Here is a 27250-nt window from a genome sequence, read left to right as displayed (position 1 = left end):
TGCCAGACCAGTCTGCACTAGCCCTGGTGCAGTCTGATCTCTACCAGTTTTCTGTTGCTGGGAGATTTTGCCTTTGATTTCCCAAACTTGGCCGTGAGGACCCTGGCGCTCGCTGGCCTCCTTTTGTAGATAATGATATCAAGCTTGTTGGCTGGATTGAATGGCTGTCAGGGGGCAGGGTGGTCAGGAGGGAGTCTTTTCATGGAAACATTTGGGACATAATAGGCCTTGGCAGAGCCAAAAAGGTCCTATCAATCCTCACTCTTTCCTAATGGAGAACAAAAGTTGAACAGGCGCTGGGCCTTCGATCAGACACAGTGGAGGGAAGTGCCTTGGCAAGGGAGGGGTAGGAAGGAGGATGTGGCAGAGGATGCAGCCTGCCAGCAGCAGGGCTGGCACAGCTCTGCAGTGAGCAGAACAGCTATAAAACAGAGCAGCCTCAGGCATGGGCTGCTTGTTCAGAGGCTGTAGTGCCCATGTGTGAGGGTCTGGCTCCATCTCCTTCTGGCCTGAACACCTTTGTCCCACTGCTCTGCTCTCCCCAGCTGCTTGGCTGAGGAGGAAATGTCTAACCTGAGGAGGGGAGGTCACAGCTCCTTGCTGGAGTAGGACTATCTCCCTTTGGTCAAAGCAGCAGCCCCTCTGTGAAGAAGCTGCTGGGGATTACACAAAACAAAATAAACCAAGTGACTTGTGAACAGTCAGAACTGGGCACTCTCTCCTGTCCTCTGTCAAAGGTTGTCCTGCCCTTGTGAGGTGGCCTGGATGTACCTTCCTGACAGATGGCACCCAGAGCCAAAGGTGGATTTCATCAGCTGTTTACTGTTAAACAAAGGCTTAATATTAATCCCTGGAGAAGTTTAGCTCCTCCACTCTGGCCCACTCTGATGCTTTGAGTGAACAGATCAAACTCTAAAACCAACCCCAAAAGTCAGGGCTTCTGCACTTAGGCTCAGCTCTGATGAGTTTTGGCTCTTGCTGTGACTCTCAGGCCCGCCTGTTTGTGGTGCACAATCCCAGACACACATACCCAGGAAATAAAGTATTATTAGCACAATACCTGGGATGACCTTTCTCAAGGGGAATTTGTAGAAGCTGTGAGATGAGTCATTCAGTGAATGGATCTAAGTCCTGCAGCCCCATAGATACTGCTCTGTTCACCCCTGTTTCTCAAAAACATTTGACCTAATCAACATCTTACTTAACTGCACCACTTTAACTGTGTCTTGATATTTAAAATATCAGAACCTAGCTTGTCTAAAACCATTTGCTCCTTAAAGACTTAAGTACCTCTCTACATTGAGGGCCAGGGTCAGCACCCAACGTGTGGGACTCTCCCCGTGCTGTGCGGTCACTGACTTTGCAGGAAGACCAAGGGCTGCAGCCCCAGGGAACATGGCTATTCCTTCAAAGGGCAGATGAGAAACAGAGCTGCAGCACACAGGCCTCCAGAGAACAAAAGAGCTGCTGAGATCACAAACTACTTTTCCCAGATTTTGTTCTGCTTTCAAGCCTTCCAAAAAGAAGCATTTTGTAACCAAGAACAGAAATTACACAACGGCTTCAGAGCATCAACCCAGCCCACAAGGACACACTAATGACTTCAGGCTCACTAGTGCTGGAGCTGATACATCCTGTCACTCAGGATGTTGTTGTTACTGGCTGCTGGCTTCCAAAGGCACAGCTGAAGCTGTAGCTGTCTGGTGGCTACAAGTGAATCTGCTTCTTTCTCACACCCATAGGCACCAGCATTCCTCCTTCAGCTCACTGAAGTCTTGCTGCTTGCTCCACAAAATCAAAGCAGTGGCAGAAGGAAGCTGGTGTTTTCTGCAGTGTAATTTGGCTATCGAGTCTCTTCTCCTCTTCCATGTTATTATATATAACTATTTTTTGGCACCATGTTAATGATAATAATTAGAAACAAGTTTGAAGTAAAACAGTGGATCTGAACAATATGAGAGTAAGAGATGAACAACGAACAACTGACATCTGAACTCAAATACCTCAGAGCAGGGCCAGAGCACAGGCTCCGCAACCTGGAGCAGAATGTTTTACTGTCAACCCCAGCTGTAAGGAAGTCCTCTTATTTATGTTTAAACAAATTTTTAATTGTACAACATTTCTCTATAAAAAGCATACAAAAAATTTCATCTGTCACCACTCAAAGTCCCCACCAATACTTCAAACTGCTTCAAACCCTGTGTCTGATACCACAGCTGCCCACAAAAATCAAGGGGTTGAGCAGGTCCTGCATATCCTGTGTCCCTACACATGGCAAATCATAGAATCACAGAATGTGCTGAGTTAGAATGGACCCATTAGGATCATCGAGTCCTCCATGCTCCATCCAGCTCCTGGCCCTATGCAGGACAGCCCAAGAATCCCACCATGGGCCCGGGAGTGTTGTCCAAACGTTTCTTGAACTCAGACAGGCTCGGTGCTGTGACCACAGCCCTGGGGAGCCTGTTCCAGTGCACAACCACCCTTAGATATTCAACCTAGACCTCTCCCTGACTCAGCTCTAGCTGTTTCCTCAGAACCTGCCCCTCATGTGGATGTTGAAGACCACAGTGAGGTCTCTCCTCAGTCTCCTCCAGGCCAAACAAACCAAGCGACCTCAGCCACTCCTCACACAGCTTCCCCTCAAGACCCTGCATCATCTTCATGGCCCCCTTTGGACACTTTCTAACAGCTTCATGTCTTTTTCATAATATCATGCCCAAAACTACACACAGCAGTCCAGGTGATGCTGCACCAGTGCAAAAACGTGCGACAGCAGACTCAAAACACTCAGCTCCATCAATTATAAAAGAGAAAACTGACCTTTGCAAGCCGCTTCATGCATTTATCCATGGCGATCTCCTCTGGGCCCAATTGTCCCACAAGCCCAGCCGAGCATCAGGGTCTCACCCGAGGCCAGGCAGTGGCTGCAGGCAGCAGCAGGGCCATGCTGAGCCTGCTCCAGCCCCACGGGGAGCAAAGCTCCCACAGCACAGGCACCACGGAGCCTTCCCTCAGCACAGCTCCTTCTGCCTGTCCACGATCTCGGGCAGGCAAGTGATCAGGGATGAGGAAGCCGTTTGCCCCCCCTCGCGTAACCAGACAATGGGACACTAACGGCAATTTCATGCAAGGTTTCATCCGCATTTCAATGACAATCACCCTTAACTCCCTTGATCCTCAACCAGGCTCTTAAGCAAAAATGTAAATATGTTAATGACCGTAGCAGCCATCTGACCCAGGATCTTAATTCCCTGGCCCAAAACAATCTCCTGTTTTTCTCCTGTTTCTTCCTTATATTAGAGAAGACACACCACAAACTAAAGGTCCCCCAGCAAAACTGCAAGACAAAAGTAAGGTGAGGGGACCTCACAAAATGTGATGAAAATAGAAAATTCAGTTGAGGAAGGAAAATGAAATCTCAAATTGTTCCTCTTCTTTAATTAAAGACACATCAGCTACGGTTGAGTGAGCAAGTAGGGTGGAGGCTGGTGCTGCAGACAGACAATGAGTATCCTGGGAAAACTCAGACATTTCAGAGTGCAGCCAGCTGCTCCTCTCCCCATGGCAAACAGCCCTCAGGGGCATGGGGGCAGCTGGAGAGTCAACAGCTGAACTGGGCACAACAGCAGGATCCTTGGCTGGCTTTAGGATTGCAGGAACAGAGTTTGCTACCACCCATAGTTTCCTCATTGAAGGGCTTTGTCTCGACATCACCAAAGCCACAGTTGTCTTTCCAGTGGGCAAGGCTCCAAGCAACTCCATATAAGTTGGAAATTGGTCTTGAGTTGGACCAGTTCCTTGAAATCTGAGTCATTTTAAGGTCCAGTGGTGTCTTCACTTTTGGGAGAGACTGGCCTGGCAGTGTCAGGCCTCCTGGCACTGACCCCAGCTCTGCTCCAGATTAGGAGATTCTGCAAAGAAATTGCCCTGAGCTTCAGCTTCTCCTCCCTATTATACAGAAATGACAACTCCTGATTCATTTCCCACCAGAAAGGAGCTCTCAATAGTTGGCCTGTTTCTTATTTACATGTAGGTCCTTTTCCACTGCAAAATGGAAATTGCATGCAACATCTTTTCATCTTCAAGTATTTCACAAACCACTCTGAGCTCTGCTGGATGGAACTCAGGTGGCACAGTCCCTGCAGTCTAGGAATACTTGATGATCCTGCTCTCTCTTCCAAAGGAGAGAAGTGCATGTGAGAAATCCTGATCCAACAGAGAGGAAGGCCAGTTAGAGGTAAATGCATATCCCTCCACCCTGAAATCCAGCTTCCCACCATTTAAAGTCACCTCATCTGAGCTGCCTGAGCACACATGGTAAACCATTAGTGCTGGCTCCAGTGACGCACACTCGCCTCCCCTGTAAATAATGAATTTACTCACCACTGCCCAGACAATATAAAGTGATTAAGGGCTGTCCAGCAGTACTTTTAGGGCATGTTAGATTGCTTTGACCTGAGGTGAACCCGAGGGCTGCAAACATCACCCAGCTCTCAAAAGCCAGATTGCTTTTAAGCACAGAGGATAGTACCTCACCAAGCAGTGTTCCCAGAAACACACGGCAAAGTGGAGATAGAGGGGGCTGGTATAAGATTCTCTTTTTCCTGAACAGCAGAATAGCCTGAAAGACCAGGTTCATGAGCTAGTTGGCCAATCTATAGGGGCATTTCTGTTCTAATTTATTTCTCCTACTGTCTTAGGCATAAAAACAAGGAAGGGACCTACCCTTACTACCATCTGTTGTTACCTTCTGCAGAAGCACTTCATCTAAACAGACAGTAGAAGCACAGATTCAACAAGAATGAGAGAATCAAAAGATTCAGGAGTGTGCCACTACTCAGTTCTGAGGCAGACTGGAAAGAGGGCTTGGAGCCAGATTTGATTGTTGATTTTGCCAAGATTGCTGGAGTGAGCTCACAGACTTGTGTGGTGTTGTGACCTCCCCATCTACAGGGCACAGGCACCACACCTGTGTTTGTGTGATCCAGCACAGTGAGGGCTGGGCAGAATTCAGAGTGTGGCTGGATGATGGCTGCAATGGCGAAGGGCAATTGCCAAGCCACCAGGCCAAGCAGCACAGGGACACTGTGAACAGAGATGGCCTTCTGGGGAGGTTTCAGGTGCAGAAAACTATCAGACTTTCCAAAGCCAGTGACAGCTGGACACCACACTGAACTTCTTGACTCTACAGAGGTCTGCATAACCTGGTCCATAACCACCATAGGCCAAGCAAATCCTACACTTGGAGATCCCAGTAATTTCTGACCCACAGCTCACAGGGGAAGCCTATCATGCTCAGCCACTTACCCAAATTCATGTTTCTGTCTCCATGCTCATTTTTAACACAACTGTCTTCCTTATCCATCCTCTGCCTGTGGGTTTCTTGCTGCAAGTCCTTGCTAAGACACCTAGAGAGGACAGAGCTGAGAGGTGCTCACAGGACCCACTGAATGGGTTTTCAGTCCTCGACCACCTCGACATCCCATCACTCTGAGCAACCCCTCTGCTCTCTCCAAATCAGCCTCCTGGCAGAATACTTCCAGAAACAAGCCTCTAGTCTCAGCTGGGGAATTACAGACAGTGTTCAAGCCACCCAGAACTAAATTATTCAAAATATACCACTGTGCTGGCTTTGAAACCAGAGCCGCTCCCCAGAAAGAAGCCAGGGTAAATAAAAGCTCCATTACCAGCATCACTGACAGGGAAGGAGATGCAGCACTGAAAGTGAGGGAGATAATTACATGATTAACGAGACAGTATGGGTGGCAGGAGATGCCCTCCATTACGCCACAAGGCCTAATGCAAAGAGACATGTTTATAGACTGAGCCTTCTCCAGCTCTGCTTCTTCCTGTTTTATTATTTATGGCAGCACATTAAGGCTACTGGAAAGAAGCTGAGGCATTCTAAAAAGTCGCAGGTGAGGTTTTTTAGGTGAAAATATTCTTTTTAATCTTGATCCAGCACTGACCATGCTGCACATTCCTACATGGGCAGTTGTCTCAGCTGCAGTAACAGGCTGGGCAGGCTGTGACAGGTGAGTCACGTATCCAACAGCACCAGCCCAAGCTCTGGTGCTCTCTCTCATTCCTGAGATTGTGGACAAGATGAAGCCAACAAGAGACCACCTAGTGATTGGTGTGACCAAACTCACATGAACAGTTAAATATTTTCTTAGATCCTGAGGCAAGGGGTTTATAACTTTGCAGAACTGCTTGTCAGCACTGGCCCCAACATTCTTAATGTACGAATGCCCAACCTCTTGCTTTCCCTTTTGAATTCCTCCAGTTTTTAGGCCTCCACAGTCTCCTGAAGCAATGAGTTCTGCAGTCTAGATAAAATAAACTCCACTTTTCATCTGGATGGTGTAAGGCATCAAAAGCTGAAAACAGCAATATCCATAGTATCATGAGACACATGATATTCTCATTCATCACCACATAATTATTGTTTAGGTGGTTTTAGACATATCTAACTGGAAAATCTCAAAATTCTCTATTAATATTAATTAAATCTCTCAGGGCTTCTACATGATGAGGGGATGTAATATGTAAGTTACTTCATTCAGATCCAAAATGCAACACACTCTGGGTGAGATGCTGCATTGATTTGCATTACATAACTCACCAGAAGACATAAGCATGCACAGTCAATCTCACAACTGGGAGACAGACAGGCTCTAATCACTACTGCTACCAAAAAAAGCCAAAAAAAAAAAGCCAAAAAAAAGCCAAAAAAAACCCAAAAAAACCAAAACAAAACCAAAACAAAACAACCCAAAGCAAACCAGAAACTGACACACAACAGTGAGAAGAACTATTCAGGGGAGGCTGTATTTCACACCAAGCTCCTGCAGTCAGATCCCTGCTTAACCCTGGGTCAACTAATCATACATAAGATTTCTGTAAAATTTACTGCTACAGATAATGTCTCCTGTCACAGCTGCATCTATGCTAGTACAGTCTAGCATATGAGTCTGTGAGTCTTCTCATTCAAAACAGGTTTTTGGTCTGATATTATCTGGAACAAGTTGCATAGGTGATACCAGTGTGAAAGAGTCAAGGGAGTTAAAATGTTTCTGTTTTTTATGTGGACAAAAGCCCAATTAATTATCTCCATCACATGATGATGATGATGCACTTTCTGTCCCAGCAGTAACTCTGGAGAATGTTACACAGCAGCTGCTAAAGTTAGTTTTGAATCAGTAGGTCAAGGTAACTTTCATCCAAAAGGTTTTAAAAAGTCATTACAAATACTGATTTTCTGCAAGTCTGGGAACACTGGAAGAACATCAAGATCTGCTTGCTCCCGTTCTTCCAGTTTTGACTCAGCAGTACAGCCCTTCCAACCATGGCTCCAAAACTCCTGTGCAATCACAGTGACAGGCACACACCCTGCTCCCTGAACTGCCCAGCAAGAATTTAATGGGATACAGCAGGTCCTGATGGTCTAACAGCAACCCACAGCAAAGGAGCCAATGACTGATATTGAGTAACACACACTTGAAGGAGGACTGGTCTAATATCGGTCAGAACAGGCCATAGAAAACAGATTATGTCCAGTTGATATTATCTGGATGAGAACACAAACTGGGCACAGATCATAAGCCAAGGTCGCTGGTATGACTGATTTCTGCAGGGCATCTGACATCACCAGGCAACCCCGAGTCTGAGGATTTACTGTGACACAAACTCAGGCTGTCACACATTCAACATGCTGAAATCTGACTATTTGACAGGTCTCAAAAATAAATCTAAACCAGAGAGCCACCATCATGTGGCAATGCCACTAATGGGGTCCCATGAGAATTCATTCTTCCTCCTACAGAATTCTCATTAGTGACTTTGGAGCAAACTAAGGAAAAGTCTGTTATCATGCTCACAGATGAGTTAAAGCAGCAACTTACTAAGTGTGAGCAAGGTCCTTTGGTACATCTGGGTACTTGCAAACAATGTATATTACACTACAAATGAACAGAAAGCCATCTGGCCAGGAGCCAAGAATGCCAGCCAGGGCACAGGGTGAGGAATGCCATCTTCAGCAGCAGCCACTCCCATCGGGGGGAAAAACCCCTTGCTTGTTATAGCAAGTGCTCTCAAGGTAACATTGCCTGCAAAAAAAGAAAATGTGACCTGCAGGTTTGTAAATGAGGTGACATTACCTCTTTGGCACTTTTTACTGGTACAGTCTTACTGGCTGCACTGACAGGCTCAATTCATTACCTTATGAAAGGGAAGGTTAAGCAATGACGTGATCACTGTCCACAGGAACAGATATTTGGCAGAACAGGATTCTCCACCAAGACAAAAGTATAATCACATCTAGGGGCTAGAAGTCAAACTGGATAGCCTTAGATCAGCCTAAGTTGATTACTTTTATTAACAAAAGAAATGTCTCACTAACTTCAACAGAAGTTTTACAATTAAATTGCAAGTTCTCCTAGGAGATGAGGTATGGTTGAGGTCAAGCAGAAGATCATTCAGAAAACCTTCTTGCCTTCATTAGGAGAGATTAGATGATCCCAACAGTTCTCTTCTGACCTGACAGCAAGTTATTAGGGTTCAGAAAAGCTCAAGCTAAACAGACGAATTTAAAACTCCAGCTAACAAGTGCCATAGCACACATGTAGCCAAAATGACCCACCTGTACTGGAATTCAAACCACGCTTCTGGTTACAGCAAGAGCCATGAAGAAAAACTCCTTCTAAATGGACTGGGAAAGGTATTTAACTCCTATTGGTCTTACAACTGGCTTTGCTCAGTCATGGGGACTAGAAGCTATCAAAGAAACTCTGCTTTCCAAGCTAAACTGGAGCAGAAGTTTAAGTCGGCCTTGTGAAGAGGAGACAGACGTATCACATGATTCCTTGAAATGTCCTGTAGGCACTGCCATTACACTGCAACGACACAACCATCTCAAAGGTACTGCAGACAGGCTGGTTCCAAATGCAGCCTGGAGCTGGGAGCATTAATTATTCTGTAACTTCTACTATTTAAACGCTTGAGAGCAAGAAATCCTGACTTGCATCTTTCTAGGGTGATCGCAGGAGTTACAGCTCCAGGAAGGAGCCAGACTGCTGGAAGCTGTGGTGGTTTGAATTGTTTCTTAGGTGATCTATCCAAATCATTCCTGGATGACACCCAGACTGCAGATTCCCTGCATTGAACTGCAATACTAATTTCTGCAGTGTTTGCACTTTACCAGTGTCTGCTATGTCGAATGTGCTTTGGTTTAAGGGTAGAAGAGATTTGTCCAAGTGCCAAAGTTGCAAAACCACAAATCAGAAAAATCAAGCTGCATTTTGCATTCCTATATGCTCTTACTGGATACAAGGGACAGCAAGTTTCCAGAGTTCTCTCTGCCACAAGTTTTCAAACAGAAAGGAAATGTGTCTGACATTTTAAAGCAAATCACGACTAAATAAACTCCACAACAGGAATGCAACTAACTTCACAGGGAGAAGTGCTGTTTGTGCCGAGTTCCCAGTCCAAGCTTTGCTGCCTGCAGGTGACAAGATGCAGGGCTGGCCTGGAGCTGGCCTGGGGATAGATGTGCCCTGCCAGGTTCAATGTCTCTGTGGGGCACAAGCACAGTGAACAGGGAATCTCTTTGACACACTCACCAGCCTGACAACAAACCACAGCAAGGTTTGAAATCCTACTTTGAGACAGTTATCAGGGAAAAGGTCCTTTCAGAGAATTGGCAAGTCCTCCCAGAGCCTGGCCCTGCCAGGCTGTCTCAGGGGCTCCTTTTAGCCTCATGAGATGGCAGTGGATGGTCCTTTCACAGCCTCCCACACAACAGAGAGCTTGTCCTGTCAGTTGAACCTGCAGACATCTACAGAGCTCCTCTCCTTGCCTGTCTCTACCTCATTTCTGTCTCCTTTACTGAGCTGATCAGATTTCCCACAGGCACAGGGAGCACACAAGCTTTCAGAGCACCTACTTCTTCCAAGCCTATCCACTCTTCCCAGGCTCTAATATTCCCCTTTTATTTGACCAGACTGACTTGAATGCAGTTTAACCACTCAAAGCTGAAGCCCCCCATGGGCACCCACGGGCCAGCAGACCTCCCACTTTGTCTTCCTGCCACACTGCAGCAGAGATCTGCTCCTTCAATACCAGGGGGTGATATCTGCACACTGCTGGCACTGTGGGAGCTGCAGGGGACCAGGTGCTCAGCAAGCTGGGAAATCTTTGGCAGAGGCTGTGGTCCATATTTCCTGTGTCTGCATCACAAGCACAGGGTCGTGGCTGCATTGAGACCCAGAAACAACAACGCCTGGCTAATACAATTCATAAGCTCTGTTTCCTGGGGAACACTTAAAACACATATTGGAGAGCAGAGATGGCTTGACAAAACTGATACAGCCTCCAAGTAGATGATTTAAAAGAAGGAAGCAGAGAAGACACAGGCAACAACCATAATTACAGAGCCAGCATAATTAAGAAAATTCATATTACGTTCCTCAGGAATGAGGAAATCCAACCAACTTCCCAACCTGAGAGCTGCAACTGCTGCAAACAAAGGGGAAACAAGCCAGGAGGGAGAGACAGAAAGACCAGACTGAACAGGAAGGTTAGGAAATTGTAATACTCTTCCTGTTCATGCATCATGATGCATCTCCAGGAAGTGGAGGTAAAAGAAATCATCTCACCTGCAGGGTAACTAGAGAAACAAATCCACCCAAAACACTCCCACCAGGCTTCCACTGAGGATTAATTTGCTCATCAGCTGGGGCCAACTTCTAGAAGAGCATCCTCACAGAGCACACTGCAGACTGCTGAGCTTTGGATGGCCACAGAGAAGGGAGTGCAAAGACACAAAAGGAGGACTGTGGAAGGGGCAGGAGGAGAGGGCAGCCCAGCCTGGGTGAGGGGAAGCCCAGATGAATGGGGAAAGGAAAGCAGGGAGGTGAATGAGCAAGAGGTGATGAATGGTAGGGAGGGCATGGAACTTTTACACAGGGCAGAGAGCAAAGACAGAGCTTGAATGGGGAAGACTGAAAGATGCCGCCTGAATGGAAGGGGAAAGAGGGAGGAGAAACGAGGCAAGAAGAGGGCTGAGCAGCACAAAGTGAAATAGTGCAGACAGAACAGCTTCCCACATGGACTTGACAAGGCCTTAGAGAGACAGACAAGCAGCACAGCATGAACTTTAATCCAGGAGCAGAAAAGCTGCCTCGAGCAGACAGTGCTACCATCGTCTGTCCCTGTATAATCCCTCCACCATTGGGCACCTCCTTTGCTCCCAGCCAACAAATTCTCATGAACCCAGAGCAAATCAAACAGCAGCCCCCAAAGGTCAGACTGCCCCCATCAAAGGGAGCAGTAGCAAAACTGAACCAGTGACATGGAAACGGCCGATAGGATAAAGCACCAGGATAATTAGGAGCAGCAGCCCAAGAGATGCAAGTGTAACACTGCTCCAAGGGCGGGACAAGATGCAGTTTATATGCAGAATATAATGTTTATCAGCAGTGTTATTTGCAGGGCTTGTCTCCCACTTACACAGCAAGGATAATTTTTTTCAAAACAAAACTCTTCCAAGCAAAGAGATTTCCTGAGATTTCAGTCATGCCAAAACTTTCCTGAGAATTTGCCTTAAATTTGAATACTGATTGTTTGAATACTGATTGTTTAGAAGTTCCTTTAGATTCTAAAAGTCCAAAGCACTGGACATAGCCATTTTCAAAATGTTTCCTTAAAAACTGTCATTTACATTCTTATTCAGAGTGCCCAGATGGTTCAGCTCAAATCAAATGAAATATTTTGCTTGAAAAGGAAAAAGCACTGTTTCTCCCGGCCTTTTGGAGAATTTCAAACAAAATTCTCTGTATTATTATTCATCCACCTCCTCCCTTTGCACAGCTGGGGAAAACAAAGCGTTTTAAAAGGGCACATATTACTACTTGAACTTCACTGGCAGAGCTGAAAACTGGATGCCCTCCTCTCCTCTTTGGGTGGCCAATGTCTCTGTTTTCCTCCTAGGTCCATCAGTCACCACTGTGTGAATATGTGCCAAAGTTATTTTCCTAATTCAAAGCAAAAGACACAGTGACTCAGCTTAAAAGAGACAGTGTAAGTACCTAAACCACAGTATTTCACTTCATATTTGTTAGGAACAATGATTTAAAAGCCAATTCAGTGTCTGGAGCACGTGTTTTGCTTGCTTATAAATAGACTCCACTCACACATAAGCTAAAATGAGTTAGAAATGCAGTAGAAGGTAGGACACTCCCTGCAAAAACAAACACAATGGAAAGAACCCAAATTTAAATGTAAGACTTCACCCTACTCTGCCTTTTCAACACATCAGGGAAGTCAAACATACAAACTAGCTTTTAAAGGGTTGCTAGAGGAACCATGAGGGGCCCATCTGTGCCCCAACTTGAGACTCTGTTCTGCCCCTTTCTTTTTTGATGTTCCTTGCACCTAGCAAACACAACAATACCAATATGGGTAATTTCAGGCAAAAAAATGTGAGTCCTGGAGTCAGAGCACAAGCAGCATCTCATCTGAAAAAACACATAGGGATTTCTTTCCCTGCTCCATGTCCCGCCAAAGAAAGAACAAAGGAATTCCTGAGAAATCTGGGCTGGATCATCAATGCCTCAGAGAGATCCAAAAATGTAAGGACAGAGACTTGGGATCTGGCTGTTAGCAATCAGGTCTCTAGGACATAGTACATTTTGAAATGATAATTTGTACTCTTTACAATTCACAGTGGTATCACTTCATAAAGAGTTCCACTTTTGAACTGGGAAACAGGCGAAGTAATTTACCCAAGTAATTACCAAATTACAAATTACCAAAGTAATTTGCAGAGACAAAGTAATTCACCCAAGGATGGAAGAGGCTTAAAATGCTACTGTGTAGCTGAGATGAGGTGCCTGTGCTCCAGCCACCTCCATGACACACTCCTGTATTGCCACCTAGTAACTAACTAATAAAATTTTTAAATTGCCAAATACTGGAGGGGGGACTTTGAAGGATAGGGTAAGACAGAGTAAAGGTCAAAGCATCTCCATGAAGCACACTAAGCTTGGTGATATCCACAAGCAACAAGGAAAGATGTCCAAGAGCAAGAGTCTCTCCTGGAAGCAGCAGGGAGATGAAGACATGGATGTGGGTCTGTGCAGGCACACACACAGCAGGGGCAGGGGGACAGAAAAGCTGCTCTGCCAAAGCTCACAAGCTTGAACCCTGCAGCTTCACAGGCCAGTTGAGCCCATGAAGAACCATTACTGCAAACAGAAGAGTTTTGGGTTTCCATCTGCCAGCCTGGGCACAGGGAGATCATGTTACATGTGGCACTGGGGGGAAGGGAGAGAAAATATGATTCATTCTCAATCCAATGAGAGGAGCGAGAGCTGTGCAGCTGGTGCAGTGCAAGCAAGTCCCACCAGCACTAGCTATTGCTTTGGGTCAAGAGATCATACCATTTCAGCCTGCTTCCTGACTTCTGCTCCATCCCAGCTGCTTTCCTGTTGCTTTAGTGCCTGCCTGCTGGAACAGCTACCTTTCTGGAAAAAATCCAAACACAAGGACGAGAGGTTACATGTGCCTGAGGGAAGTGACAAACACAGCAGGCCACTGCTTAGTCTAGAAGTATTCAAGCAGGGTCAACACCTACTGACAAAAAAATAGATAAATACACACATACACACTACACAGGGGAAGATTTACTTGTATGGGACAGCCAGACACTCAGGCAAGCTTGGGGTACCGGGAATCTGCATCTTTGGGAAGCTGGCAGCTCTTACATCTGAATCAGATGTGGTCAGGGACTTGCAGTGCCTGAGATCTGACAAGTTATCCTACTTCCAGGAAAGGGTGCTGTAGCACCCACACTGCTAGGGACCAAAACAGTCCCCTCTCCCCATCCCACATCCAGCCTGGGGATTCCAGTTCTTTCCTGCTTCCCAAATGACAGTGTCCCATATCAGACAGCCAAGGCAGTGCCACTGCCACAGGTGGGTCAGTCTTCTTATGCAGATGAAATTAGGGTAATTGGGACAGTTACAATGAGTCCCTGACAATGTTTGCCTTTGTGCACACCAGTGGTAAATATAGACTGAGCTGCTTTCTAAGGATGGGGTGAGGGGAGAGCTGCACCCAGGGACAGCAGCTCAGCTTCTCGCAGGGATGATGAGGAAGTAAGTGCTGCTTAAACACAAGAATGCTCTCAAAAATGTCAACCTGATGGCAAGGAAAGAGGCAGATGCTGCAAATAAAGTCACTGCCTGGAAGTCTCAGAAATACTCAGGGAAGCATAGCCACCATGGCAGGTCAGTGGAGCTGTCCCCTGAATTCCAACCCTCATTCCACAGACAGAATGCTTGCAGAGCATTCATCCCATTAAGGATCTCAGCCCACAAGAGTCAGAGCTCCCACCAGAGCCACAACTGGACATGGCACAAACACCCCAGCCAGAGCAATTGCTGGCAGTCTCCAGGCTGCAGGAGCACAGTGGCTGGTCAGGCTCAGTCACTCCTGCACTGAGAGCTTTGCCCCATGAATGTCATAATACAAGCTCTACCTTTGTTGCAGCCCTCCAGGGCCCATTGCAGCAGCAGTGGAAGAAATCTAAACAAAAAGCAATGGTCCCCCTAAAATCCTGTCATGCAAACAAGACTCTTCCCACCCATTGCCAAGAGGCCTGAATGGAAAGGGACTGAACAGCCCCCACCCACCCCTGCCTGGTGGTCTTTTTGTCTCGTGACCTTCCCCACACAAACACAACCCCACAACAATCAGACAGGCAACATAATGTGCCAGCGCCGGCTTTCCCAGCCCTTCAAGGCAAGCTGGGGAGGGGAGGGGGGAGCTGGGGAGAGCTGAAAGGAGCTGGGGATGACTAACAGATAGCATGGGCAAGGAAATACCAAGCACTGTTTTAATTTCTGCTTGTACAGTCTCATGAACCGGGATAAAAATAGTCTTATAATGAAAGAAACAAAAGAAATTTTTTCATCTCAAATGGCTTAAAAGGGACATGGGAATACCAACCAGTGAGATTTTCATAGAAAAATAAACAAATAAATCCAACAATGCTTCTAAACACTGTGAACATCTCTTAACACCCCCTTCAAGAAGCCAAGAAAATTGAGCCCTTTGGTGCAAATTCTGCTGGTTTTACTTGGCTATCTTTATGATTTAGAGTCTGAGATGAATTAGATATAAAGGTTTCCCTCTAGACTGGGAGAAGACATTTTTGCAGCTGCTCTAGCTGTAGAAAGCATCAACATACATGGAAACCCTTCCTGGTGTGATAGCTTCAAAGCACAGAAAGTTTCTGCCAGTCTGTCCTGAATATGGAAACAGAGAGTCATCACCTTGCTACTGACAGCCAGCAGCAACTGCACCTCCAGGGCCCAGGCTGCCCTTGCAAGGTAACAGACAGCTTTTGCTTACTGCAGGACACATTTCACCTTTGGGAAAGAGCAACAAGGGTTTCCAAGGGCTTCCCAGGAGCAGACCAGGAGACCAGCCAGGTAAGGGGAAACTCCTAACCTCCTGAAATGCCATGGAATACTACCATGCTCCCTGTGCAGACACAGGAAAAAATACAGACTCCACGGGAAAGCAAACCTGATAAAACAAAATGAAATATAATCTCTCAGAGCCTGGATGCAGTGAGCTTAGCAGGGCCCTCAGCTAGGCTTCAGGGCACTGGAATTGTATACCAAGTACCTTTACAGGGAAAGGAGGCCACGCTTTTGCCACAAGCTGAGAGCTGTGCCCCTTGAAATCCTGGCAGCTGAGGCAGCAGCAGAAAGCAAAGCTATGGGAAAGCACTTGTGTGATTTACAGACACATTAACCACCTGGGGACCATGACATGGTAAGAAATGACATCTCAGCTCCTCCTGTCAGCACTCCCACTCCTCAGTTAGTGTTATCACTGCCTTGACTGAAGCTCTGTGATCACACAGTGGTCTGCACCTGACCAGGGATGGTGCAGCTGATGTAAACAGACAGAAAGTCTCCTCCAAGGCCATGTGCAGCAGCTGGGTGCAGGAGGCCTCTCCCAAACCCAGTCCAGACCATGTCTGGCCTCATGGACTGGTGAGAGGTCATGGAGCTGCAACTGACCCTTGCCCATGTCCAGATATGAACTGGAGTAACTGGAAGAGCAGCAGCACCAAGCATGCACACATCTGGCAAACTTCCCACAGCAAGGATACTGTCTCCTGTCAATCCACTCCAGCCTTACTCCTGCATGGAAAGATCCCATCAGCACCGTGCTAGGAGGCAATCTCTCAGGCCAGACATTAATTAATGATAGTGAAGATGACAGAGGAAGGGACAGATGGAGAACAGATACAACCAGGCTCTGCTCATCACACTGACTTGGAGGAGCTGGGCAGGAGATATAGACAGGATTTTTAGTTTTGGTTAGCCCTCCGTAAAGTACTACACATCAGCATGCTTGGGCCAGCTAGAAAGCAAGCCCATGGCCATCACCCTCTACTCTCAGCATTTCTTTGCTAGAAAATCTCACTGCATAGAAAAATGTTCATTGTAGCAAGTAAGGAAGTACAACAGACTGGTTTCTTTGCTGAGATTAATTCCTGTCCTATTTTACTGCATGAAAAAATTAATTATACTATACCTTAGTCTTATTATGTCAATTAAAATTATATTGTCATTTTAATTGACCAGTATTCCTTGCTCCACTTCTCAACTCTACAGAGTTTGGAGGCAGCTGAAGTAAAAATTGTTTCAGAAACTGCTACCTGGTGTCACCCGAAGAAGCAGGTCCTGGAGAGTAGCTTCTCCATTCACTCTTCCCTTCCCAGGCCTTGTGGTCCTGGTCTCAGACAAGCTGAAGTGAGAATCCCTCCTACACCAAGGAAAAGGAACATTCTAGAGAACTTTAATCTGTGGTGAGGGGCTGATGGGGAAGGGGGGAAATTTCTTGAGGTCATTTTCAGCCCTCCACATTTCACTGTTTCTTCCCCCTTGAGCCTCATGAGCTGTGTGCAGGGCTGTGAGCTCAGGCAGCACAAGCCAGAGCTCAGCTCAGTGACACCAGAGCTCAGTGACACCAGAGCTCAGTGACACCAGAGCTCAGTGACACAGAGCTGGTGGTTACACTGACCTGTCCACAGTGCAATGCTGCCTTCTGCAGCCCCAAGGAGTGACTGGTACCCAAAGCTGCCAAATCCCTTCAGCTGCCACTGAATTCATGGACTTGAGACAAATATGAAACTACTCATGAGAATTATTTGGGAGACCAAGCCTCCAGAAGAAAAGCAGCTGAGGTTTGCCTACATATTCACTGATGTCCTTCAAGGAAACACAGCAGGTTTCTTACAAGTTGAAAGCTGTGTTTACACTAACCCAGAGCAGGCTGCAGATCCCTGCAATCACAACTAGCCAATTTCAGAGCCAAGACGTCATAACCAGGCACCCCTGCTTGCCTCTGGGGGCGTTTTCTTCAAATGCCACAATGAAAGAAAGAAATGTCATGGAGGTGCCACCCACAGCCTCAGCCACTCCACACTGGAACTTCACCCTGGTTCTATTCCTGCTGCCCACACAGCAAATCTGCCTCTTTCAATGGCCTCCTCAGAAACACAGCAAACCAGGGCCCTTTCCTCAGGCTGCAAAACTGAGACACTGTTCAGTCTAACCCTGGCACACATCCCTTGAGAACAGACCAGGCAGAGGTGGATGCAGTACCCACAGAGCAGCACCTCATGACAACAGTGACAGACTTGGCACAGCCAAACTCTGCTGTGCTGAAATCACCAGTATCTGGAGGGGTGGTGGCCAAGGAAGACACCAGTAAAAGATTTTTTGTCTGACATGAAAGATGCTGGCTGGTAGCAAGGCTTGGATCCAGCACTTCACCTTAGAAAATATTAAAATAAATCACAAAAGCCTCAGGGGAAGGGATCATTTAAGCCTGTATATTCCTTTCACCTTGGCACAACTTTATGGTGCATATCACAATATTCTCTCTGCGTATTTGTTAATGTCCCTTCAGCCCAGGCTTGTGGAAGTGATGAAAAGCTGAAGTATTTGCCTCACAGTGCTAAAGGGAAAAACAAGAAGCACCAATGTTTTCAGAGTGTAACTCTGCAATATCTGAGGGATCATCACCACCCCATGTGTCTGTGAAATGCAATTTATCACACAAATGCTCTTCCATGGAAGGGGCATACAGCTTCCTTTAATGAAACCCTCAGCAAAAGAAATTTAATATTTCAATGCCTGCATACTAAAAGAAACATTGTAAAATTAAAATCAGTGGAAGTTCTAACCCTTCTGAAACCAGCAATGAAATTAGCATGGGGCCCAAAGGAAGCAAGGGAGGCCCCTTCCAAGAGGCCAAGATTAAATTTTGTATTTAAAACCCCACAGTGGCAGATCTGTACTTATTTTAATGACCCACCAAATCTTTTTAGTCCTCTGTATCTGTCAACAAAAGCCTAATAATAAAAAAATATCTACTAAAACTTGGCTTTTCCTGAAAAATAATATCTGAGCAGATCTCCAAAGACAGCTATTTCTATGGACACCATGAATTTGACTCCAGTATTTTGTTTTCAGATATCATTGCATTTCCCATTTTCACAACTTCCTTGGAATAATATTTGATACAGAAAAAGGTGAAGTGATACTCACAGACAACAGAACAGCCAGCCCTCAGAAACCACAGAGCCTCTCCATTTGTATTGCTTTTTGTAACAAATACAGCCAGAGCCACAGAATTACAAGTGATCCCCAGGAGACTTAAAAATTCAAGCAAACCATTGCCATTGCAACATTAAATGCATTCTTTTTATGAGCATCAAATTCCACCTATTAACAGATCAGTCATCCTCTGCAGCTACCAATTTACATATCCAGCCTGTGAGCTGCTGAGGGGCCAGTGGACACAAAATACATGAATGCATTAAATCTGAGAAAGGAAACTAATGTCCATTACACCTCAATTTAATGATCATGTTTTCTTTAGGAGCAGCAGCAGAGCCCATTCCTGACAACCACACACCCTGCAAAGGCACCCCAGGTGCCAAGAAGCACTGAACCCTCTGCTGTGAGACTGTAACTGCACTGCAAGCAGTGTGCACAAATTCATTACATTCAAGCCCCGTATAAAGAGGGAATTCCTTGGAGCCGCCTTCTTACCAAGTCACTAAAACCCTTGCTATTGTACATGGACTAAATTCAAAGGCCTGAACCTCGCTCTGGAAGATAGTTTATCTGAATATACATTAAAAGCCTGGAACGCTTTGTCAGGCTTTTGCCAAGCCAGGCAGTATTACCAGCTTTAATGTAACAGCACTTTTGATCTTGAAACAGGCAGTTTGTTGCTGGTACATCTATTATTTCTCCTGGAACAGAAGCGTGGCCTGATATCACACCTACAATTCACTCTTTGTGCACAGCTATCCAGAAAGAGATGTAAGAGAGTGTCTCAGCAGCCTGTACCCCCTCCATCACCTCTCCAGTGCCCAATCCAGCAGCAATTACAGCTGTGGCAAGGAGAAAGGCTCCTATTTTAAGCTTCTTGAAAAGGGAACTATGTCACCCTGTTTTTTTAAGATTTTCTAAGCCTTCTGATATTGACATTCTTGTGGTGAACTTTCTCAGACACTTTCTGTAAACAACTGATTGTTTTGTCTTCATTTATAGAAGAGGAGAAAGTTGATAGACTGTTAGTTTAACCAGTGTCATTGGAGAGGTGTCCCTGTCACCCTCCAATCCGCTGTCACTTTTGGAAAACTATAAATGTTGGAGTCAGAGAATAAACTTCCTCTTTCTTCCTTCACCTTGAGAAGGTAGTGTGCTTGTGTTCTTTCGTGTCTTATAGCAACAGAAGAATAGACAAAGGGGGGAAAACTCCCCTAATCTGGTTCTCCTTTTTTTTCAATTGGGCACCACACAGGTAGACAGCACCTTGAGGAATTAGGGGCAATCCCACAATCAAATGGATTCAATTCCTTTTTCAGGTCTGTAGCAGGCAGTTCCCCACTGTAACAGAATATGATTACTGATCTCCATATTCCATTTTCCCATCTATGAAACTAAATGAACTGATACTGGAGAATGAGCTTTGAAGTCCTGGAAGTGGAAGGGCTATTGCAGTGCTGAATAAGGCCAATTCCCTACAACCCACAGCCACTGTGGTGATACATGCAAAAACCCCGAGGTGCAGAAGAATCAGGCTCTGAAGGAAACTAAAAAGCTCAGACAAAAGATGAAAGAAACTGAACATGGAAAGTTAATACTGCTTTGAACATTTGCTGAGCAGAAATCCTTCCCAAAAGTGAAAGAACTGTGGTTACCAATCAGGGACTCTGGGTTCAGACTGTCAGGCAAAGCCCACAGCTCCCAAGAGATCTGACTGCAGGGCTTACTCAAAGCCATCTCACAGGCATCAGCTGCAGCAGTACCTTAGAAAGGAAGGGCAGGAGCTGTTAGTTGAGCAGTGGGGAAGAAGGAAACACTGCTTATTTATTCACAGGTCTTGCTACTCAAACTTGTTGCTTCCATCAGATGTCACAGTGATAAGTACCTGTTTAAGAAAAAATCAAGAACAAGAGCAAAACCACCCCCCTGCAGCTAATCCAATTAAGACACAGCATAAAGTTGTAGAGGTTAATCAGATCTGAGCCGCTGGGTCTCTCTCTGCTGCTGTTTAGTGACAGGTCTGGTGAGCAACACCAGCAAGAGGATGGCCAGGCAGAAACACCAAAGACCCAGGCAGCCCCAGGAGACAACTGCTGCTCCTCCCTTTTCTGCTCCATCAGGCAGAGAAGAGTGGAGCACACTGCAGGGCAGCCCCGTGGGAGAGCTGCTGGACTCAGAGCTTGGCTTTCCCCCTCAGCCTTATCAGGCGCCAGCATCCAGTGACCAATGAGCTGTGTTAGACACCCCTTGCAGCAAGGACCAGGGCTGTGCCTACCACGTGCTGCAGGGTGGAAACCAGGGTGGAAATGTACTCAGCAAGGAAAAGTTCTGCCCATACAAGTGTAAGGAGCTCCTCTTATCTTATGTTTCATTAGCTGTGACTCTGTGTAAAAAGGCTGCAGCAGGGCAGGTGAGGGCTGTCCCAGTTCAAGGGGCACCAGCACAGAGACCACCTGGACTGTCACACACAGCCCCCTCAGCACTGGGAGCCAGAAAAAAGCTGAGCTGGGCACTGAAGCAGCTCCACCAGTGTTGGTTCAGTGCTGATCTGGGAATGTTGCTCCTGTCACATCCAAGGTTTCCTGCCTACTGCCTGGCCTGAAGTCCTGGCCTGAAGCTACCTTGCAAAACTGGGCACTCTGCTTTTCCCCAACTCCAGCCTTCCTGTACAGTCAGATCTTCTCTGCCTCTCCCTCTCTGCCTCCCTGTAGAGCACAAAGAAGCCAGTGGCCTCAGCCCTTATTGCTGTGACCAGGATCTGCACCCTGGGAACAATTTGCTATCCCATCATCACACCCCAGGGTGCAGGACACTCAGCATGGAAGGATGGACCTGCTCTGGACAGTGACATCCCCTCTGGCCCATCAGACAGGGCTCAGGCACAGAAGGGCACATTCACTGGGGAAAGGAGGAAACTTTTTCTAGATGCATTTTTTCTGGCCAGGGACTGCATTTGGACCAGAAATTCATCTTCTCTCCTGGACAATACATGCCAGCCTTTCAGGAAGACAGGTGGAGCAGGCACTCCAGTGGGATGACAGAGCTGTAGTGACAGCTAGAAGGTGATGAAATGTTTGTAAACACCATTCTGACAGTGATGCCAATCTCTCTGGTTGCCAGAAATATTGTTTCAGGCAAATGATTCCTAATCCAGTGACACTCATCTTCCCCCCTGGAAGGCAACTGGATCTTCTGATACCACTCTGCCATACAAGACTTTTGTTTGTCTCCTCTGATTAATTGTTCCTCCTTCTTGGTAAATTCTTTAATACAAGGACAGTGACTGCCACTGTTTTTCAGTTTCTAAAAGGAGCTAAACCTGTATCCCCCCAAAATCAGAACTTCTGCCCTTCCTGAAGGAAGTTTTATCCTTCTTTTATAGACATGAAGCTTTATAGCAATAATCCATGAAACCTGTCAGGAGAAAAACTACATTTTCATACTCTGGACTCAAAACACAGAACATTTCAGAATATTGCTTAAATGAAATAAAAATAAAAATAGCTTAAATTAAAAATAGCTCCCCTTTTCACTGTCTGCCAGATCTGGGAGGAAGGTGAAAATGCACAGGGACTTGATTTGATGTGTGAAAAGCAGAATTCTATAGCAGTGAGTATGTGCACACATTTATTTTAGGTTAATAATAGCTCTGCAATAATACTAAGCTTTGTGGAGAAAACTAAAGCTGGGATAGACCCATGCTGGCTGGTGCTCTGGTACTGAGTACCATGACAACTTGAGCACATCCATCAGAAAGAGAATAAATAATTTTTTTAAATCTTGTCACATCACAGTTTTCCTGCTTTTAGGATACTTTCTCTTTCAAATTCCAAATATCTGCTCCCATATCAGCAATCATGACAAGTATCTTGGCTAAACTGGTAGATCTTAGGAAAGGATAACAGGAATCAGCAGCTTTGAGTCTAACAAGACAGAGTTAAACATCCAGCATTAGGGGCTACTGAGTAATGCAGGAGTGAGGAGACCGAAGGAGAGTTACCTTCGTAATCTGATTAAGGGAGAACAGGCAGTCATTGCCTCCCTCCCAATGGTGTCGGATGACAGAGGCTGGATCACCTATACAGTGCTGGTCAGTGTCTTGGCACTGGCAAGGAACACAACACCAGGGCACTCGGAAACATCTCTGCTCTGATGTCAACATCACAGCTGGCACACACAGAGCAGCCCCACCACAGGAGACAGGTCCTGAGCAGGGCTGACTCTTCGTCTGCTAACATCAGAAAAACACCTTGGTGTTCCCACTGAGAAAGAGCTCGTTCACCTACATGTGAGGAGCAGAGAAAGACCTCAGAAAGACTCCAGTACTCCCACTGCAGAGAGTAGCTCTCCTTGAATGAACTGCAGCAGTTCAGCGTAATTCAGGCTGCTTTGGACTACAAGAAACCACCCAATGCAGCTCTGTGTCAAATCTCCACCCGCACATCAGCTACATAACTAATAAGGATGAAAGAGAACTTTATCCCAAGCTGGTGTTCAGAGCCTCAGTGATCAGTAAAGCTTGTTATGCTCTGTTCAGCTTTGGAAGTCAGCAAAAGGAACATAGTTCACACATTGCACTACATGCTTGGTCATTAAACACAGGCTTATAAATCCATAAAGTCACTGCTGCTTGCAAGTGTGGAGTATTTTTGCATGATCTTGTTTGTATTGCAGTAGGCACAAAAGTTAATTAGTTTTCACAGTTTTTTTACTCCACATGGTCAGGTAACAGTCTGGAGCTTCCAGGCAGCTAGAACTGCGTAAGGCTCAGAAAATTCTCACTGTGCTTTTCAGGACTGTTCACTAGGGTCATAAATCAGCAGCTGGCAAATGACTTTCTGGCTCTTCTTGGCCACCACTACCAATACTAAAAAATCCCATAAATCAATGCAGCAATGGCAGCTCTCAGCTCATGGAGCACAGGGGGAATAAAGATGGAAACACTGTTTCAGATACATTAAAACAATTATTTGGGAGGAATTTTGGCTATCGCTACCCTGGAACAAGCCATCCAGAACACTGGTCTTGTTGAATCTGGTTCATTAAGCCCTAGAAGAGACAACACCAGAATGTTTAATATGTCAAAGGCACATCCTGCACACAGCACATATGCACAAGACCTGCCCAAACAGTTCCCAGGGCTGGCAAGTCCAAGTGTAATAAAGCAAATCAGCTTAATAAAAATTCTTCAGACACTTTATTTGGTTGGAAGGAAGTTACTCCTCCAGCCATGGTCTCCAAAGACAGCTCAGAGACCAAGGACAGCAGCAGCAGGACTATCTCCCATGCTCTTCACAGCAGTCTCCCCCAAAAGGGCTGCCTAAATGCACAAATCCATACAAAAATAAACATTTCCCCAAGACCTAAATACTATTGTCAGAGGACATATGAAGGAAAAATATTTATGCCTTCCCTGTTGACAGGGAGGAGAACAACCCAGAGACAGAAATCCAGTGATAGCAGGACTGTGTGCAAAAGCAACTTCTCTATCAGCAATTATGGAGCAGTAGCTGAGGGAAGAGGCAGCAGTTCAAATGGAAGAAGGAACCACAATAAACACTTTGATTTTCCTCCCCAGGGCAAAAGACAAGGCTAAAACCCAACATCATTCCATGGAGGCCACTGCCTGAAGTGAGAAAAAATGCTCAAGTCCTAATTTCCATTATTTCTCAGTGTGAGGGCAAACATGAGAGGAGTGGCAGGAAGACAAGCATCTGGCTCTGTCTTAGAGCCAAGGGGCAGAACTAAAAACCCACTTTGGTCTCTAAATTCCTTAGGGCACACCCCATTCTGATACCCACCCTGGCAAAACATAGTTTATGTCAGACACAGAAACAATCTAGGACATTGTCACACTTGTTTTCAAGTGCTTTGCTAAACCAAGTCAGAGCATTCAAGATCAGGTCCTCCAATAGTTTTTGTGACAGTTCCAGTTTTTCACCTTCTATAATATTGATCCTTTCTCTGCCAAGAGGCAAACAAGGCTACATCTCACTGGCTGCAGGCTGCCATCAACAAACCCTTCCACTACCACTGTACATCATAAACAAGTATGCTCCACAAACCAGGCACTCCTATTCATCACTGGTACCTATTTGTGAAGGCTCACTGAGGCAGAGATGTTTCCTCAGGGAACACTGCCCTGAAGAAATGCATCAGACCAGAGGTTTGATGATAGTCACAAACAGCTCTGCCTCCAGCTGTCTCATTCATCTTTCCCTCATGAACTGAGGAGCTCCAGAGTATTTGCTACTTACAAAGTATGTCAAGTATCAAAGAACACGAAAAACAGTTCCTTGGGGTAAGATTGATCTTGCTTGTTTAACATCAGTTCCATACATCATTACTCTTCTCACCAACAACACAGGGTCACTGCAGATACCTGTTCCTAAGCAACAGGAATGGACACTAAGAACTCATAAATTCTCTGTGTCTTGCTAGTGTGGGGTTTTACTTTTAAAGCTGAAAGAATTCAAGGTCCAAGTGAGACTCAGAGAGATCACAAACATTCAGGACTTTCACTACACTTTTCACCAAGAAATACTGTCTCTAGTGAACAGAATATTCCCTGTGTCACCCTGAGCAGCCAGATCGGGGTTGATGCCACCACTCAAGAGACTGGAAGAAGCAAAGAAGTGTTACAGCTCTAACAGGCAAACACAACAAGGTTTGAATCACACAAAAATCCAGGGCATTCAGAGATCAGCTTTCCTCAGGAGCCTGTATGTACAGTGGTGCAGGAAAACAGCCCATCAGCTGAATCCCATCAACTTTGTGTCATGGTCAGCTGTTGTGTCATGGTTAACTGATTTCAGACCAACATATAGTACAACACCGAGTGAGAAGGCAGAAAGAGATCACAGCTTTCTTGGCTGCTGTCAAACACTCCCACTGCTGCATTTAATTTGCAAACGTGCCCCAGTACTTTTGCACTGATTGCAAATACCAGAAAGCAATGGGAATATCATACTTCCTACTGTAGAGGAGAAACATTTGTTTTGTCTGGTAGAGAGTAACTTTAAAGTCCTGTAAATGTTACAGGCGCAAGTGATGATGGTGTAGAAAAGCACCTCCAAACTGTTTCCACTCGCTAAGCAGCAGGCTTGCTCCTCTGGAGATGAGATGATCTCTTCCCCTTCTCTGTCATGACAGCACACAGCCACAGAGCACAATGCACCAGCTGATTTGCAAAACAGCATCAATCCACTCTGTGTTTATGGCTTTTTCTCCCCTTTCTTTCTAAACATGCAGGCTTAAACGTTTTTATTGCTTCAGTGATTTTCTATGTGCAAGACAGGATTTGAGAACAATGCATTAGCAAGGATCTATGTGCCTAAATCCCACCCCACACATCCAGCTGAAACAGCAGAGCAGAGATTCCAAAGCCCCTCACTGCAGCTGGGATCAGGAAGCAGCAGAGACACACAGCTCTGGACACTGCACTCCAATGTGCAGGTTACTAGGCTCAGACATGGAAGGTACACAAATGTGTAATGAGTAGGAAGCCTCCTGAGGCTTTTTACAAATCTAGAGACATCAAGCTGCCAGTAACTCATGAGCTGTGTAAGACTGACTCAGCCTCCATGTGTTTTTTGGTGTGTTTGTTATGACTCCTTGAAACATTTCAGGAGATGCCTGCTTTTACTGGCACAGGCTTAAGAGTGCTGTGTTTGCTATGCTGCCAATATCTGGTTCATACTGATGGCTTCTGCTCCCAACTTTTTGCACTAGTCAAAGTCAACAGTCAGTGTACAGGCTGGTGGGATTGGAGAGAGGAGTGCCCAGATAGCCAGGGAAAGGAGAAATGGGATAGCTGATCACAACCTTTCAAGCTGTAGGGAAGGTGTAAAATAAAGAGATCCACATTCAGTGTAAGGGCTTGCTGGTGCTCCGTGTACAGAGATAGAAGATTAAGGAGGAACCTGGGAAATTTTTGCTGTTCATCTTGCAAGGGGTGGGAAGATCATTAATGACCTCCATGTGGCTTTTTCATGCTGAGCCATCATTCCAGGGTATTTTGGCTAAAAGTCAAATCTGGGTATAAGCCTGGAAGTGCTGGGAGGTTGCCATCCACTGTAACAATACCAGGGATGGACAGAGGCTAATCCAGGCATGGTAAAAGACATTATCCTGCAGAGGGAATAGTCACTTGGACATATATTTGCTGCTCAATGCCCAAGTTTTTCCTCCCGGACTAAGGGAAGGATAAATTCCCCTCCCCTTTCCCAGGCTGTATTCAAAAAAGCCTCTGGCTGAAGGCAGTGAGGAATTGATAATCTAGAGGACAACAGCAAACCAGTCTCCTTCAGCAAAAACATATCTCCTACCAGCCCCTTCTTTCCTTCAAGGCTATCCACAGGGCAATGAATTTGAAGGGATTCTTTTTTTTCCCCCAACCCCATAACCCAAAGTGGAGGAGTCAAAGGGTTAATGCTGTACGGCAAAGGTCAGCCCAGTTTGGGGAGAGAGGAGAAAGGGAAGCATTGTGGCCACAGACAGCTCACTGCGACCACAATGCCACTTGAGAAATGTAAAGTGATGGTGCTGCTCAGAGAAAAGGCCTGAGAGCCCAGCCTAAATCCCAGGGCTTTATCACTCAC

General features: G+C 45.9%; 1 protein-coding gene across 4 annotated transcripts in view; it reads right to left on the bottom strand.

Annotated features, from left to right (window-relative positions):
* RHBDL3 (rhomboid like 3) overlaps positions 1–27250 on the bottom strand; it is a 61814-nt gene that overhangs the window by 25628 nt on the left and 8936 nt on the right. The window contains exon 1 of one of the 4 annotated variants that reach the window (XM_030961964.1): positions 13443–13597. The exons of 2 other annotated variants lie outside the window; for them this stretch is intronic. In XM_030961964.1, the coding sequence (XP_030817824.1) occupies positions 13443–13445 (3 nt within the window). In that variant the 5' untranslated portion in view covers positions 13446–13597. Of the gene's footprint in view, positions 1–2823; positions 3044–13442; positions 13598–27250 lie in introns of those variants that run through there. One more of the 4 variants, XM_030961963.1, reaches the window with a different exon arrangement.

Source organism: Camarhynchus parvulus, chromosome 18, assembly GCF_901933205.1.
Source record: "Camarhynchus parvulus chromosome 18, STF_HiC, whole genome shotgun sequence".
NCBI classification, from domain to species: Eukaryota; Metazoa; Chordata; class Aves; order Passeriformes; family Thraupidae; genus Camarhynchus; species Camarhynchus parvulus.
This window is presented reverse-complemented; position numbering and strand designations above follow the sequence as displayed.